Here is an 18,372-nt window from a genome sequence, read left to right on the forward strand (position 1 = left end):
TTCCTGTCCTGGCAAAAATCTTTATTAGTGAAAAATCTGACAATTTACAATTATGATGACAATATACTTAAAAACAAGATATGAAAAAATCTATTACATGGGAAACTGCCCAAATATTTTTATTCTACTCTGCATAATTCATAGATAGTAAGCAAGTAACATCTTAAGCAACAAATTAAAATAGATTTTATCTTCATAATGCATAGCAAAACAAGCATGACTGTCTTACACATTTTAGTATAAATATTGAAATTTAATGCATTGTAGATTTTTTTGATTATCCCATCAAATTAGTTAAAGCACATAGAAAATATAGTACTAAATTAAATAGTTCTTTAAATATGTTTGCTGATAATATTTTACATATATTAAATTAGGCATAAAGTATACACATTCCTTCATATACATATGAACTTTCCAAAGAATAGGCATATACTTTATATACTTTTCAATGTAAACATTTAAACATACATTTTAGAAACAAGAGGACTGTTTTCCAACCCAATGGCAAGCGCATCTGGTGTCCTAGTCAACAGATGTTCTTTTCATTTTATCAGCTAACTCTGTTCTTACTTCAATGTGTTTTTCTAAATTTTGCACTTCATGTGGAAGATTGATGTCCCAAATAGACAAGCAAGACTGTATTTCTGTAAGGAAAAAAGAAATTATATTTCAAAGATCCACTATTTATATTGATTTGTTTTGAGCAAATGTATAAACATAAACTCACCCTAAGCAATGTACTAAGTCATTGCCATTACAAAACAAGTTCCCCTTGGGAATGTTATTCACACATTAATTAAGAAGCTCCTAAACTCCAAGAAGAACATTTTATAATCTAGAATTTCAATTACTTAAAGAAATAGTTATTTGAAATATTGCTAAATACCAGGCAGCATAAAGATACCCCTATGAAAATAACTTGTAAGGAAAAGTATTGCCCTTAATTTAAACTTGAATGAGCAGTTTACAGAGGCTGTTATCTCTACCACTTCTGAAAAAAAAACAATTAGCACTCTTAAGTTGATAAAATTTAATTTAGAAAATTTCTGAGTTATTTACACTTTAAAGCTCAAATTGAAATTGCTGATGAGAGCCAATGAGATGGCTCAGCAGTGAAAGGTTTTTGCTGTGGAGACTGAAGAATTGAGTCTGAACTCTGAGACTCAGATGGTCGAAAAAATAGAGACACTCCTTCATGTTGTTCTCCGACATTTATGCATGCACTGTAACACGCATAGACCCAAATATAAAGTGCACAGAGGCACACACATATCCAAGCACACAAATACACATGCATATGCACACAAATAAATGACTAAATAAAGTAATAAAAATTTTAAGAAGACATTGCCGAAGGTAGAATACAGTAGATGAAACATCAGCTTATAATGCACAGCTGTACTGCCACCTCAAACCACAAGCTTTTCAGTGCATAGCATGATGTTAATGTTACCTTTTTGTTCCTGGGTACCATCTGTACTCTTCCGCTTGTACCCCAAAACCAGCATGACACTTTTAAGGCTTCCTTTATCAAAAGAAAACAGAAATTTTCTGTTAAAATGATATATTAAATTCAACTGAGAAAAGTTCAGCTGTCCACTTCTTAAACACAAATATACTGGACCTGAGTGCACACTGCTATTCTTTAGAGTACGCTTCAGTTACATAAAAACCTCTCTAACACAACAGCAATATTTAAAGAAAACCTATGATAATTGCATGAATGTAAGAAAACTGTTTACTCTATGTGACATAGTAGGTTTGATATTTACACTTAATTCCTCCCCAGAGTTACAACATTAGAAGAGAGGAAGAATGGAAAAGTTCAGTTGTCAAATTGAGGCACAAACCTGAGGCATCTTGAAAGCAAGGTGGATAGATACATTGACAACCCACAATTTCAGTCTCTCTTGAGTCATTTGCTAATTTTTTTGACAAGTATCCATCAAAAAGTGTTGTGTATATTGGGTCTTTGGAAGGGTCTTAAGAGTGTGGTGTGAATGAGAACATGAAGACCCACCAAACTTGCATGGAGTTTATGCTCTACTAAAGATTCAGTCATTAATGGGGGAAAAATCATAACTGCCCAATGTTATGTCAGTGATGGTCTTCAAAAGCCAAAGAGAGAAGTCAACTTATTCACCACCAGCTTCTTTGAAGTTGATTAGATGAGCTACTGCATCCAAAGTAGAGAAGGAATCGTATGTGCAAATAGTACAGGCAGGATAGAGCCCTGTGAGAGACTCCATACTTCTTGAGTCAGAAAGAACTATGAAGAAAACCATTCCACCACAGAGGAGACAGACAGGTAACTGAAGCGCTAGTGTATGTTTCAACTCACCTTGATTTTACGATCAATCATGACCCACTGCACTGACTACAGCTTCAGCAATAAACCAACCACTTAGACCCCACAGTCCATATAAGCCAAGTTGAGAATTCAACACAGTTGGTAGATACAGGCCGCTAAGATCTCCCTCCCTGGTTGTTACAATCCCCCAATCAGAGCTGATATCCACAAATGAAAAGTCCACACAGAATAGGGGAAACTCCTGTTGGTGCCAAATTTATTCCCCATATGACAAGTGCTTTGCTTCCCATTTTTGAAAATCCCAGAAACTCTGCTTCTAGAGAACTAAAGTCTACTGTAATACTTTATCATTGGGTTTGTATATATGGGGTGCTTAGTGTTTTCTAAATAAAATTATTCATCAAACAGAGATACTGAAAAATCCCTTTGTGAAGACTGTATTCCACATGATATCACATTTAAGTGGTGGAAAATATAGGAACAATAATATAAACAAAAGCTTGGATAAAAAATGTTATCTAAAAGTGTTGGCTGTGCAGCTCACTGAGCACTGCTCTAAGAATATAAATTTATTTAAAATAGAATATAAATTTATTTAAAGTACAATATAAATTTATTTAAAGAATAAAACCTAAGCAGGAGTCTAACAAGTGTGGGAAACTTAGATTAAGTTCAAAATAAACATTTGTTCAACTTACTTGATGAAGAGTGAAATATACTCAGTATGCACTTTTCATTTTGCCTTAGATGTAGAGAGAAAATTGATAGCTCATCTGACATTGCCCACCTCTCTTACAAGACCAGAAGCATCCAGCCCTCCAGTGTTAACATGCCCTATTCAGAGGTTGTCCTGGCTTCATTGTGTGACCCTCAAATGCACTACAAATGGCACCAGAAATTCTCATTTTAAGAAATGATTTGACTTTTGAAAATGACATATTTTATCATTGTAAGGAATATGGACATATCTAAAGAAAGGAAACTTGCCTAATTGTGCCATGGCCATGGCTCTCACAGAATCACAGAAGTTGTGGATGGTGCGTATAACGCGTCGAGTGGAAAGATCCAGGAGTAAAATGTGGCCTCCTCCGGTTCCTATCCAGAGAGCTGTGTTCTTCTGCAGGCAGAGCGCTTTCACCCGCCCAGAGTAGGACAGCTTGTGTTTTGATTCCTTGTTAGTTTTTACCATCACCTCCCTAAATCATAAAGAATGTATTTATTGGTAGTTCTATCAGCACTTAGGATAGTTAATAGATTTGCCTACACATGCACAACTTACTAACATTTTAAACCATGAAGATGACAATGAAGTCATTTCTTGGTATTACAGACCCAGGTTCCAGGACCTGGCTTTAGTGACCAAAATCACAAGTATTCCAGTTGTTCATTTACAATAAATACTTCCATGAAACTTACATAATCCTCCCTCAAACTTTAAGTGATCATTAAATAACTCATTATACCTATGTAATGTAAATGCAGTGTAAACAACTTTCATGCCTATTGTTTAGGGAATAAGGACAGGAACAGAGCGCACACATACATATGCAGCAAACATGCAAGCATCAGGGTCCCCTGTTGGAAGAAAACCCAAGAAAATGGAGGGCTGGCTGTATGAGTTAGTATCATTAAAGTGTGCAGAGCTAAACTTTTAACACAGAATTTCTTTACTGGAAGCACAAGTTCTCAAGGATAAGAACTGTTGTGTACTCAAGCTGGCCTCAAACTCTTGATCCTACTGCCTCCACCTCCTTCAGCAAATCCTACCAGCATGTGCCACCACAACCGGTAACGGGATGCTCTGAATGAGTCTAGATACAATGTCATCAGCCAGCCTCCTGCTCATAATGACATGCCTTCTGAACCTGCTCCTGTGTCTATCCCATTATTGACAGGCTAAATGCTCTGCCACTACAAGCTAAAATAAACTCTTCTTAAGGAAAAAGAAACTGTCGTGATAACATTTCAGCTTTAAGAATTCCTCAAACAAATAAGATGGGTATTCATTTTTGTAAGTGTGTAATCTAGTGAAAATATATGAACTTTCCCAGTAGTCATTTAAAGGAGTTGGTCTCAATGCACTCTGTGAAGTCCAAAAATTAAAAAAGAAAAATAAATCACTTATATACAAAGATACAAATACACACACACACACACACACACACACACACACACACACACTCAGGGATTCTACCAGGCAGAACTGTCACCTTCTGAACTTGTCTCCTCAAAATCTAGAGGGAAAGTTTCAAAAATGACTTATGAAGGTAAATTGTGAAGTCTTGTTTCAGAGATATGATGTGTCATCTCACATCCTCCAGAATACACAAATTCGCAAGTCAGACAGGAATAAAGCAGAGTGAAGTGAGTGGACACGGGTTTGGCAGTGCTTCTGCTTCTCGACACCAGTTCATGGACTGTGCCTGCCAATCTGCCTGCTCTTAGACTGTATACCATCCATCCTTCTAAGTTCAGGAGGTCTGCACCCGCATCCTCTCTCATTGTGGGGCTTTTTTCTCTTTACAGTGCAGTATCTTTGCACTTCTAATTTATTATAAGTAATACTATTCGATACTGTGCCACTGATCTCCAGGTAACAGTGAAAGTGGTATATATATATATATATATATATGTATATATATATATATATATACTTTTTGTATATTTTTTTACTTTTATTTATTCTTCTTTCATATATCCTGACCAGAGCTTATCTTTTCATTAGGGGTTATTCTATAAAATTCCATGAAGAAATAATAGTGTTCAATCCCAGAACTCAACGTGAAGAACACTAAAGGACATGCTAACAAGGAATTAACAACTTTATGTTTTAAAAAATTCTCCTTGAGGACAGGAATGAAATAAAGAAATCACAATTTTCTTTCTCTTCGCTCTGACTTATAAAAACAGGAGTAAAGTAACCAATGCATTTACTTTAAGAAGTGCACACAGTCTATTAATTCACAGAGCTTTTCCGTTTTTTTGTCCCACACCTCTACCACGGGGCTGTTTTTCTTGGCAATAAAGAGAGTCGTGTCTACTGCCACAGCTATGATGTTAGAATCGCTGAAGGCTGCATAAGAAAACCTGGAGGGGAAAAAGGTAAAAAAATATACAGAAAGTTAGTACTATTCTCAAAATCAAACAAGCAACATTACTCTAATTATCTCATATCCTCCCTTAGCCATTCTGAATGACTTTGCTCTTTGGATAAATGATGCTGGCTCTACTTGACTGTAGAATAAAGACTACAATGTATGTCCATTTCTGGGTTGATTTTAAAGTTTAGGCCTGTCTGATTCTGTATGGGATTTTATACTATCCCTGAAACTCTAAAGGAAATACAGTATCTCCAAATTTTAGAAATTTCCACATAATCCTTTCTGTCTTGAGTGTTGGGAAAATTGGGAATTAGACATTTATAACTAGAATTAAAAATATGGAGAAATAAATTATAGTGGCAATGTCTCCAAACATGAAAGAAGTCGCTAGATTTGTAAACGTAAGTCAAATAAAGAAAAACCTTCCAATGTAGATTCAAGTGAGTACAATATTTACAGAGCTTTAGAATTCAGAAATGTGCTATTTATCCTCTTTGAAAATAGTAAGCACTGCTGGGCGGTGGTGTTGCACACTTTTAGTCCCAGCACTTGGGTGGGGGGAACAGAGGCAGGTGGATATCTGTGAGTTCAAGGTCAGCCTGATTTACAGAGCTAGTTCCAGGACAGCCAGTGCTGTTACACAGAGAAACCATGTCTCAAAAAAAAACCAATAAAGAAAGAAGGAAGGAAGGAAGGAAGGAAGGAAGGAAGGAAGGAAGGAAGCGAGGGAGGGAGGGAACTGTATTTTCCAATATGTCTCTTCTAACCTTAGCCTTCGACATTGGTGCCATATATATATGAGACTATAGGCTCCATTTGCATGGCAAGGTCCAGGCTTTTTTGAGGTTTCACCTAAATATCCACTTCTCTAGAATTCTCTCCTGACCTCTGGAAAAGGATGGGCCAGTTGTTCCCCCTACTGGCTTAGCTATTATCCTGTAGACCTGACTAAAGTTTTATTTATTAGTGTGTCTCTCACACTAGACTGTAAATATAACTTATAAAAGCAAACACCGCATTTTTCTTATATGCCCATAGCTCATTATCATAGTCCTTTTCTGTGCTAGGCAATTTGCTAAGTGAGCAGGCAAAAGGATTAATCAATGGAGAGTGAACTATCAGGGTGAATGAACATCCAGAAAAAAGTGAAAAACTTCAAATTTCCAATCAACTTGGGAAAACTATGTACAATTACCATGGGAATTTAGCAATCAGAAATGTTTCTTATAGTAGGCAAGTGGTCTTCCTTCATTTTTCCCTATTCTTTACAGAAGATGAAAATATCATCTCCTGCCAGGGAACTATTGTTTTCAGTGGTTTTCCCGTGGTGTCTGCTGTATCTAATAAAAACAGTTCTGTGAGCTTTAGAATTATAAAACAGTTTTGTGTGGCATTTTGTTTGCTCCTTATTCATAAATTTGCAGACCTACAGACATAATTTAGTGATAGAGAAGTTGCCTAGCATTCACACGGCCCCATGTTCTGTCCTAGCAAGTAAATGAAGATAAATTTATAAGACTGGATAAATCTCAATAACTAGAGATATGAAAAACAGAGTCTTACGAATGGTAAATAATTTACCTCAGGCCACATGACTGGCATGTTGCAGAATGAAAGCATAAAACAAGTGTCATAGGCTCTAAAAGCAGACATTTTTCAGAACTAACTATGGCTTCCAGTCAGAGAGTGCAGCACAGACTGAAAGGGTCCTGAGGATGAGGCCATCCCCTGACCTCTGTGTGTGGGAAGAGGCCATTGCAGCAGTAAATACTTCTTTAGGATAAGGAAACTGTCCCTGCGCTCATAATGGTAAGTCTCCATCTCCCTGGGAAAATGAACAACCTGGGTGAGGTTTATCTTCATGGATGTTTTCCAGTAAAGCCTCCATGCAACATACTAATCCATACCCATGATGGCATCAGATGCTCTAAACAACTGAATGTCTCTGCTTCTGAAATATTTAAGGTTTGTATAGTTGTATAAAAGGCAAAAATTAAAGAAAAAGGAGGCTATCCAAATACTTATACATGTTGGTAAACATGTCTGTAAATATAGCAAAAACATCCCTCATCTATATTGACTTGTAATATACTGTAGTACATCTTAATGCTGATTATGTTTTAGAATGATGTGACAGCTTTGCAAAATAAAGCATTGAAACTGAAACCAGAATCTTCTTAGTTGTCCTAATTTCATAGGTACGAAGCACGGCCTGGGCATGAGATTGACTTAAGCTGCGTAGCATCTTGGAGAATCACTGTGAAGAATGGGATGAAGATATTACATTAAAAACAACAGTGTAGCTGCTGTGAAGAAAAAAATGCCAGAAACAGTGAAAGTCCAACTAGAAGACAGCTAATGTCCATGTGTAGAAACAGGGCGGTCACATGGGAGCAGCATATGGACTGAGGCAGACAGAGCAAGAGCTCAGCAGGGATGCAGATAGAGATTAAGTGTATGGGAGGGTTGGATATGAGTGGAGAATGCTGTCTTCAAGAACAGAGGTGATTTCAGTTTAACCAGAGTGCACAGAAAGGTATAAATTGTGAAGCTAGAGAGCTGAGCTAAACTAAACCATGCGTAGGGCACAATGGGAAGCCACTGAATACTTTTTAGCAGGAGACCCTGACTTCCATTCTCAAGGGTTCCCTTTTCAATGTGGAGACAGACTGGAGAACAAAGTCTAGCCAGGAGCTGAGAACTGGATAGAAACCTGTCACTGTTAACACGATCATAGACATCTGGGCCAGGGTAGCAGCAGAGTTTAAGAAACAACTGGGGAGGCCGGGCGGTGGTGGCGCACGCCTTTAATCCCAGCACTCGGGAGGCAGAGGCAGGCGGATCTCTGTGAGTTCGAGGCCAGGCTGGACTGACAGCCTCCAAAACAATACAGAGAAACCCTGTCTTGTTAAAAAAAAAACCAAAAAAAAAAAAAAAAGAAAAGAAAGAAAGAAACAACTGGGGAAGCCAAGTCACTATGAGAGCAAGGGACAAGGCAGTAAGCCCCAGTTTCAATACTGGAAAACCAGACAGACACACAAGAAACTAGCAAATAATCTGAAGGGGAGATTTGTGACCAAGAGCTGGTAGCTATCACAATCACACTGAATGTATTTGAGAGCTCACCAGGTACTAAGCATGATGTTAATATTTTTACACTAATTTTGTTTAAACTTTTAACCATTCCTTTGGAACGAAGAACTAAAAAATATTCCAGTAAGAGTGAAATGGATATTCTTAGGTTATTGTCCAAGTTAACAAAACCAATACACTGAAGAGCTAATATCTGGCTTGTAGATTTTACCTTTGCCTCCATCCTTTCCTTCCTGTTATTGAGGATAACAAAACGAAAACAAGATTTGGTCAAAATCCAATTTGAAATGGAAATCACTCACTGGATCCTCAACTGCAGACAGTGACTGGCATCCTGAAGAGGCCAAAAGTAGCCATCATTTAGTGGTAAGGTCAAGGGAACTGTGGACCCCTCCCTAAGCCAGGGTGAACTGTGGATGGACTTAGTATCCTGTAGGTTTACTGTAGGCAGTCAGAGTTTCTGTGAGGTTGTGAATGCATTGCACTCTCCTGTCCTTGCTCAGAAGCTAGCATCTCACAGTCCTTCTGCCTACCTTCCACGTTTTTATAGCCTTTCTACTTCCTCTTCAACTGTAACCCCTGAGGTGGGAATGTCTTGGATATTTAGGACTGAGAATTCAACCATCACCTATTCTCAGAACCCCGTGGTTACACAGATGATCCTGGTTAAGCTCAGTGTGTCTCTCTCATATTGTGGAATGAATAGAGGAGATCTCAAAGCATAGGATGACAGTAACCAGAATGTATTTTATACATTTATAACATTATCAAAGAACAGATTACAAAACAAAAAATTTAAAACTTTGAACAATATACTAGTTCAAGGCTCATACATTTCTATTTTTGCTTGAAACTGGTGTAACTAACTTGGCCATAATTTTGATAACCAATTATTAAACCTATAAATTATTATCCTTAAAATCTAAGTTTTCTATAATAAATACTTAAAATAACTATAAATAGTTGAACATATAAAATACACAGTTTAGTTAAATAGATATTAATTACCTCCTAGTTTCAAATTTCAAAATTTAACAATTAGTATATTAACATTACTGTGATAGCTAGAGTTTGATAAATTTTCTATAAAATGTTTCATCTTATAATAGACAAATAATTGCATTTCAAATTATATTTAGTATTGTTGTGGTCTATGAGTAGTCTTATTCATATGATTCTAAAGAAAAAACATGAATAAATGCTACACTGGTTGTATAGAATAAACATGACTTACAGTTGGTTGGTTCTTGTCTCAATGAGTTTCTGAATGGTGAAATCACTGGAGAAGGAGAAGATCTTTGTGCCACACCCTCCCCATGTGATGTGTCTTTCGGATGAATTCATGGACACACTCAAGCACATCAGGGGTGTACTGATATCGCCTATGTGTAGTGTCTTCAAGGGGGCAGCTCCTTTACACTGCAGAGAATAAGAGAGCAAACCAAGTGTGTGATATGATGCTGGGAAGTTTGTCACTTTACAGAACTGCTTCCCATTTTAAATGATTAGTGACATCAAAATAAGAATTCAGACACACTGTTTCAAGTTTCTAACAAGACAGGGTTAAGATGGTATGGTGACCCCAACCATAAAATTATTTCATTGCTACTTCATAAATTGAATTTTGCTACTGTTGTGAATCATAATGTAAATATCTGATATGCAGGAAATCTGATATGTGACCCCAAAGGTTTCATGACCCACTGCTTTAGATACTGAAATTATGAGCGTCAAGAGGCAGAAGCTGATTGAGGGGATGGAACCATGATAAATGGCCAAAGGAATAGATTCTGTAATGACTAAGTGAGTCTCAAGAACAGTAAGTTGAATGACATCTTCAGTCAATGCTGAAGAAAAAGTTGATGGTACGCCAGATGTTTTCCATATGGGAGGGGGAGGAGAGAAGAGAGAGGGAGCGGAGTTAAGCTGGGGAAATGAACCCAAGGCATCCTGAATGTTCATTGTGTTCTCTACTGAGCTATGCCTCCAGCTGCCGCCTAGCAAGTTAAACTTCAATGTCTGTTTTTTCCTGAAATGACTTTTATAAGAGAGATCTACTTCATTCATACAGAATTATTTCCATTTCTATCATTTCAAAAGAGATTTCATTTCTTGTTGATTTCAATTCATTCGTGTAAATTACGCGATCAGCAAGTTTTTTTAGGGATCTATTATATGCCAATATTATATGAAACAATAAATAAATAACAGGTGAAATGTATAGTGCTTATTATCTAGGATCCAATAATTACATATGGGAGAGATATGTCTTTAAAAATACACTTTCATGTAAAATGCATCCAACATTTACCTTAACATTCTTATCTTCAAATATCACTAAATTCCCATCAGCGGTTCCCACCAAAAGAAAATTACTTTGCTTGCTGAAAGTAAAAAATGTTGAAATGGTTACAAAATAACATTGTTTTGAGTAACCTGTATTTTAAGTTCTCTTCTCTTGACTAAACTTGAGACACGTACCTTTCTGGCCACCCTTCAACCTCCCCACTTTGAAACACTGACCTTGTGATCCTTGCAATAGACAATCCATGTCTGCTCCTTCTGAAGCCAAAATCTCTGCCCTGCCTTATGTCTGTTTCTCAGCACCTGAAAACCTTTACCAAGGACCTAGCAGCCATTCTTTTGACACGCAATCAACAACAGAGATGTGTGTCCATTTACCAGTCACGGGGAGAAAGTAAGGCCCTACCTTCAGCAAGGAACACTCACAAAGACAGATGGTTGATTTAGAATAAGAACACCCTACCACCACACACAATATCCTGCAATATTTTCCACAACTGTAACCCATCCCTGTGTCCAAAGTTCTCCTACCTTTGTTTCAGTGGAACTGTGTTCTTCTACTATGATAGTTTCATAAAAAAAATCTTCTTGGCCTTTTTAACTCAACCCAATGAAAGTTTTCTTCAACACTATCCAAGTAATTCCAACTCCAAAACTTACAGTGTAGTTCACACTTAGGCAGACCCCCAAACTCCATATTTTCCATTAATTTTTCTAGTGTTGACTTAAACCAAAGAAGCATATAAAGTATGATGACTCCTGGAAATTATCCTGTTCTCCATAATACAGCTCCCACTGTATGAATTATGCATAAAATTCTGCTACTTAGATGTGTTGATTATGGTCTATACACAGCTCACCGGTAGAGCAATTGCCTGGGCACTTATATTTCTTTGGCACATGATCCCTATAAATGACAAAAACTAAGTGATTTTCAAGCTACGTTACCTATTTACAGCTTACAAGTTTATTAAAATTTATTATAGCATGGGGGACATGGAGTGCACAAGGACCATAGTATGGGTATGGAGGGCAGAAGACAACTTGAAGGACTCAGTTCTCTCCTTCCACCATGTGGGTCCCAGGTATTGAACTCACGACTTTGGAGGTGACATTGTTATTTTACAAAGCAGTAGATTACTAATGTTCCAATGTTGCCCATACTAAGGTGGTGCTATACTGATATCTGTATTCAAGGAAAAATAATACAACATTCAGTTTTGAAGAGACACTGGCACACACACCACCAAGGCCAGCTGAGAATAGGGAGAAGTAATGGTGTATCCACAGCTGAGTTGACATATTTTTACCTGCCTCAGCTAAGTCTGCATATAGAAAAGCCACAAGTATCAGCCTGATCCCTCATGATTTTCTTTAAAATAATCAAGCCAGTGGCAAGCATCTAAAGTCAGACAATTGTTGCTGGTTTCATAATTTTGCAAATGATTAAAGCATCTGAAATTAACATCATTTTCTTCAATTAATTGACAACCATACCTCTGCTTGGCAAAGGAATTGCAATACAAACAAGTAATGGAGTCAGTCATCTTTTCCAGGCTGTGTCTCTTTGTCTCATCCTCAGCATTGATGACCAGGAGATCCCCAGACTGTGTGCCACACACAATCCAGCTCTCCTTCTCAGCAGGAAGATGCACCAAAGCCAAGCACAGGATCCGACTATCAGTCACTTCCTGTTACGAAAAGTACGTAAAACCTAGGTGAGGCGGTCTTACTTTAAGTTACCAGACCTTGTACAAGATGAAAATACCCTGTTATCGAATGTACTTATCTGGCTACTCTTGTGCACTTACTTTTATAATCAATGCCTATCTTATTAGCTTTTCAACAAGAGATGATATATCTGGTAAAGATTTTTTCCTACCTAGTTGCAGAATGTATCTGAATTTGAAATTAAAAATTAGAAATTATATTTCCAAATCGAAGTCTTAACTTCATTTAGATCAAATGAAAGAGTTCTTTAACCTTGAGCATCATTCTTTGGTAAAATATTTCAAGGGAATAGTCACAATATCAAGTTACTTTTTAACTATAAATTTATGTTTGCTAATGTGTTGATATCTCTTTTAAGGGTCATATACAGGTCTCTTTTGCTCATTCCTCTACTACTGGGAGCATTGGCTACCAACATACCAAAGAAAGTATGACTTCTAAGTGGACAGGTGCTACTACCCAATTGACATATAGATACCTGATGACTATTTAACCCCTAGTGTGTAGTCCTTGGTGAGCATATGACCTCTAATGTGGAGACAGACACCCAGAGGCCACCAGGCCCTTTTGTGTGGAAACTTAATGAACATCGGCCTTTGTGTAAGGGCACTTGATGACAGCCTGATCCCTTATGTATGGACACCTGATGATAGCCCGGAATTTGTATGCGGATACTAGAACATCTGGCCTTTTGTGTGTGGATGGACATTCCATAGTGTTCCAAAGCCCTTGAGAGAAGAGACTGATGCTCAGCTTCCTCAGGAACCACATCTGCTTTTCTTAGCTACTTACTCTGTTTCAGCTTCCTTTACCTCCTGCCAAGCCTGTCACTCCTTCATTCATAATAACAAAATGGCTGCTTCCAGCTCTGTTTCCAGAGATCCTGACTTGACAAATATGTATTGATATATGTATGTGTATATATGTATGTATATATATATGTGTGTGTGTGTGTGTGTGTGTGTGATATGTATGTATGCATGTATATATATATGTGGGGGGATGTGTGTGTGATATATATGTGTGTGTGATATATATATATGTATGTATATGTGTGTGTCTGTGTGCGTGTGTGTGTGTGTGTGTGTGTGTGTGGTGTGTGTATGTGTGTGTATTTAAAACAAACAACCTGATCCAACAGGCACTCACTTGTTCTAAAGGAAAGTTAATTACTTCTACATTGGCTCTTATTTGATTTCTTCCAAAGTGATTTTTAAGTGATATAGGCTTTAATTTATTTTAAAAGATTTCTAATTTAAAGAGAACTCATATTTACCTCATAACTGTATCTTTCTGTGTTTAAGTCAAAGAAGGAGAGCTGCCCTTTTTCGGTGTTCCCACAGCCCAACCAGAGAGTTGCACTCTTGCTGTTGGGATTTGAAGCCACCATACATTCCACAATAATGTTCTTAGGTATTAAAATGTGTCGCATGAGACAAATCAATTCAGCTGAATTCAAAACGTCAAAGACCTGAGACAGTTTAAAAATGACAAAACAGGATTCCCCAAGTTAACATTTCTTGCTTAAAGAGCAAATGTATACCAAAGCTATATCAAGCAAAGCCTATGGATTTTGGCTAAACTAATCTATATCATTAAGTGCATTAGTCCAAATTAAAGACAAGAGTACATTTAAAAACAAGCACAATGGAGAAACTCACAGAAACAGCTGACTTGAACATGGGGGAGCTCATGGACCCCAGACGGATAGCTGGGAAATCAGCATAGGACTGATCTAGACCCCCTGAACGTGGGTGTCAGTTAGGAGGTCTGGTTAATCTATGAGGCCTCTGGTAGTGGATCAGCATTTATCCTTAGTATATGAATGGACTTTGGGAGCCATTTCACATAGAAGAATACTCTCTCAGCCTAGACACACAGGGAAGGTCCAGCTCCAAATGATATGGCTGACTTTGAATATCCCTCATGGAAGGCCTCACCCGCCCTGGGGAACAGAAAGGGGATTGGATTGGGGGCCGGTAGGGGGACAGGGAAGGAGGGAAGGGAAAGGGAACTAGGATTGACAAGTAACAAGATTGTTTCTAATTTAAATAAAAATGATTCTTTCCATCCCCCCCAAAAATAAGCACAATATATACTGTGTACGATATATGTTCTTTGTATATGTGCTATTTAACATGCAAAGTTCAAAATTGTCTTTTTAAATTAATTTTTATTTAAATGAAAAGCAATCTTATTTTACATACCAATCCCAGTTCCCTCTCCTTCCCATCCGTCCATTTCCCATGGGAGATCTTCAAATTCTGTCATATCATTTGGGTCAGGGCCTAGGCTGAGAGAGTGTCCCTTCATAGGGAATGGGCTCCCAAAATCCATTCGTGCACTGGGGTAAATACTGTTTCCACTATGAGAGGTCCCACCGACTTCCCAGGCCCCCCAACTGACACCCACATTCAGGGGGCTTGGTTCGGTCCTATGCAGGTTCCCCAGCTGTCATACTGAGGTCTGTGAACTCCCACTTGCTCAGGTCAGATGCCTTTGTGGGTTTCTACAGCATGGTCTTCACCCCTTTGCTCAGCACACCTCCCTCTCTACAACTAGGTTCTAGGAGTTCTGCTTATTGTTTAGCTGTGGATCTCTGATTCTGCTTCCATAAGCTACTGAGTGAAGGCTCTAGGATGGCATTTAAGATAGTCATCAATCTCATTATAGAGGAAGGGCAAAGGTAGCCTTTCCACGATTGCTTAGATTCTTAGTTGGGTCATTCTTGTGGTTCCCTGGACATTTCTCTAGTGCCTATGATGGCTCCATCTACTGAACCAAATTTATATGCTTAATTATATGTTTCAGAGACACATTAATTGGGGGTGGTGTCATGCCAAAGACAAAATACAACTTCTATCAACTGAAGGGAGTAAAAATGCAAGATATTTTAACAATTCTGAAAACATCTCTAAATAGGTCCCACATTTGAGTTTTCCTTCAAGCACTAGAAAACAGGGGTATCAGTGAGTACACTATAAGCTACCAAACAGGAACAGCCAAACTTAACACACACGACACCTCAAGGAAGTTCCTTATTCTCTCTATGCCTGGATTAGATAACCTGATGAGTTGTCTGTCTTTCTTGGTACACACACACACACACACACACACACACACACACACACACACTTTACTTAAAGATAAAATAGGTAAGCTTAAGCTACAATGCTACCCTACATTTTAGAGTCTCAGGTTTGCTATGAAGGGAAACAATAGGTATGTTATCAAAATTTTACTGTGATAAGATAAAGAATAAATATATACAGTTCATGGGATTGTACCAGTCACTAACTATACTAAAACAAATGGGCCACATAGTTAAAGCAACTGTGGAATGAATATGTATCACATTCAGTGTTTCTTTCACTGAGCTATTTCTGATCAGGATATTGAAAGCTGAATAAATCTTCAAATATTAATCAAGATTCAAAATCAATAGAAGCACTACCTCAGTGTTATCTATAAAAGTTTACACAGGCTTTAGTCACAGCAAGAGTTTCCTCTGAGATATTATGTTGGAAGACGTTACTCTGGACAAACTTCTAGCTACAAACTAACTTAAAACATTGGATGAATATTTAAAATGTATTTAAAGTTTTAAAATATTAACAACACACTAAAGAATTACCAGATTAAAGACATAATGAAACACAAATCATAACGGTTAGCTGAATCTTAAAACCAGATTCATGGTAAAGATGCCTGCCTAATGATATGACATTGACATGAAATTTGGATGCCTTATAGGGTCCAATGCCAGAAGTTCAGTACAGAGCCCACCCAAAGTAGAGTCCCTTAGGAAAGGATCTATGACCATAAATCTGAGACACCCAAAGACTCCATGTGCAAAACAGACAAGAACAAATATTATTGATGTCCACATTTTCACGTTCACAAGTGTGAAAGAAGGTGGCTTATGGACTTCCCAGAGGAAGGTGGCATGGGGGAAAGGACTGTGAGGAATTATTGACAAGCCTCTTTTCATTTCTCTAACAGATTCATATCAGCTGGTGTTAAAGGGTCAGAGAATCTGGGAGTTTGCTGTGAAATTGTTTCTCATAGAACTGTCAGAAACTACTCCCTGGTGTCTCACCAACATGGTTGCCTAATCATGACTTAAATATGGAAGACACCAATAGACACATGGTTGCCTAACAAGGACCATGGAAAGTTAATGGGTGCCCTCCCCCTAGAAAAAGAACTACAGGAAACTAATGAATAACAAGAGCCAGAGAATTAGTCTCCCCAGGGAAGACCACGCTAATTGGTGATCCAACACCAAATGGTCAGCCTTGAAAACATACATACAATTAGCATTACACAGATTGGGCAGGTTGTATTTATGTATTTAATAATATACGTCAATATATAATTTTTTAAAAGATTGAATTAATAAAGAGAGAAAGATAATACATCTTTATACACACACACACACATATATATATATAAATTCAGGAATTAATTTTAATGCAATTGCTAGCAGAAAACACTTTCTCCAAAGTGTAGAGACCAGCATGTTCAAATGTGAATTTGCCCAAATATTCTTGGGAAAAGTTGAGTATATGAGAACATAACCCATAGGCATGAAGAAGAAAACAATACCCTAAAGATGATACTCACTCCAACTCTCTGCAGATAAAAGCGAGTATGGTTTGGCTTTGGCAAAGTGATTTTATATTTTATATAAGATCAAATCCAAGAAAAACAAAATACCCCAAAATGAGAAAAGCAAATAAGGAGGGGAGGTTATTTATTGAAAGACAAAGGAAGGAATGGGTAACTTGATAGAAGAACTTTCTGTGTGACTATGTCTATGAATCATCAATAAGTTTGAAAATGGATATGTCAAATCATTGGTGAACAAATTAGAGAAATTAACAAATACACCTTCAAAGTTGGTTTGTCAAATGGGAGCAAGCAAGAAATGGTACCCAGAAAAAAGTGTGAACTCTAGGTGATGCCATGCTTACTGTGTAAGCAATGAGGACCTGAGTTCAATCCCCAAACTCACATAAAAAACACTGGTCTCTTGGTTGTAATCCCAGAACTGCAGAAGTGGGGACAGGCAAGTCCCTAGAGTTCACTGTCTATTGAGGTTAAAGCTAGCCTAATCAGCAATCTCTGAAAAAATAAAAAAGTGTATGGCACCCAAAAACTGGAAGCTACCTTCTGGCCTCTTATGAGCATACATACATGCACCCACACCCACAACCACCTTTGTACCACTACATATATGTACACGCACACACAACAACTTCTAGATTGATTAAAAATGTAGATGTCAAAAAGAAAATTTATTTTCCACTTTAAAATTTTTATTTAAAAATAATTTTTCATATAATATATTTGACCATATTCCCCCTCCCACAGTTCCTCTCAGATCTTTCCCCCCTCATTTGCTCTCTCTGTCTCTCTGTTTCTCTGTCTGTCTCTGTCTCTGTCTCTGTCTCTCTTCTTTCTTCCTCACTCAAAGAAAAAAAGAAAATCAAAACAAACTTTAAAAGAAAAGAAATCAATAAGATGAAAACTAGCAAACAAAATAAAAAACAAAAAACATGGAATCTGTCTGTGTTAGCCAACTACTACTGGGCATTATGCCTGCCCTGAAGTGTGTTTGATATACCCAGTACCCAGTGACACTCTATTAGAGAAAATTAATATTCCCTTTCCAAGCAGTTATCAATTGCAAATAGCCTCTTGGTTGGGGCTGAGAATTTGTGTCAATTTCCCTTTCTCAGTGCTGCTATTTTCTTTGGTTTGAACCTATGGAGGTCTTACATATACTGTCATGATCTATATGAGTTCATGTGTATATTAGTCCTG

General features: G+C 37.5%; 1 protein-coding gene across 4 annotated transcripts in view; it reads right to left on the reverse strand.

The window, feature by feature from the left end:
• The window catches only part of Lrrk2 (leucine rich repeat kinase 2), a 138,161-nt gene continuing 119,789 nt past the window's right edge, over positions 1-18,372 (reverse strand). For all 4 annotated transcript variants that reach the window (XM_040753954.1, XM_040753955.1, XM_005067127.4 and 1 more), the window contains 8 exons: positions 13,820-14,014; positions 12,310-12,503; positions 10,820-10,892; positions 9,743-9,927; positions 5,249-5,401; positions 3,302-3,510; positions 1,457-1,528; positions 1-647 (listed from right to left, as the gene is read on the reverse strand). In XM_040753954.1, coding sequence (XP_040609888.1) covers positions 526-647; positions 1,457-1,528; positions 3,302-3,510; positions 5,249-5,401; positions 9,743-9,927; positions 10,820-10,892; positions 12,310-12,503; positions 13,820-14,014 — 1,203 coding nt within the window. In that variant the 3' untranslated portion in view covers positions 1-525. The remainder of the gene's footprint in view (positions 648-1,456; positions 1,529-3,301; positions 3,511-5,248; positions 5,402-9,742; positions 9,928-10,819; positions 10,893-12,309; positions 12,504-13,819; positions 14,015-18,372) is intronic.

The sequence above is a fragment of the Mesocricetus auratus genome, unplaced genomic scaffold (assembly GCF_017639785.1).
Source record: "Mesocricetus auratus isolate SY011 unplaced genomic scaffold, BCM_Maur_2.0 Super-Scaffold_100010, whole genome shotgun sequence".
NCBI lineage: Eukaryota > Metazoa > Chordata > Mammalia > Rodentia > Cricetidae > Mesocricetus > Mesocricetus auratus.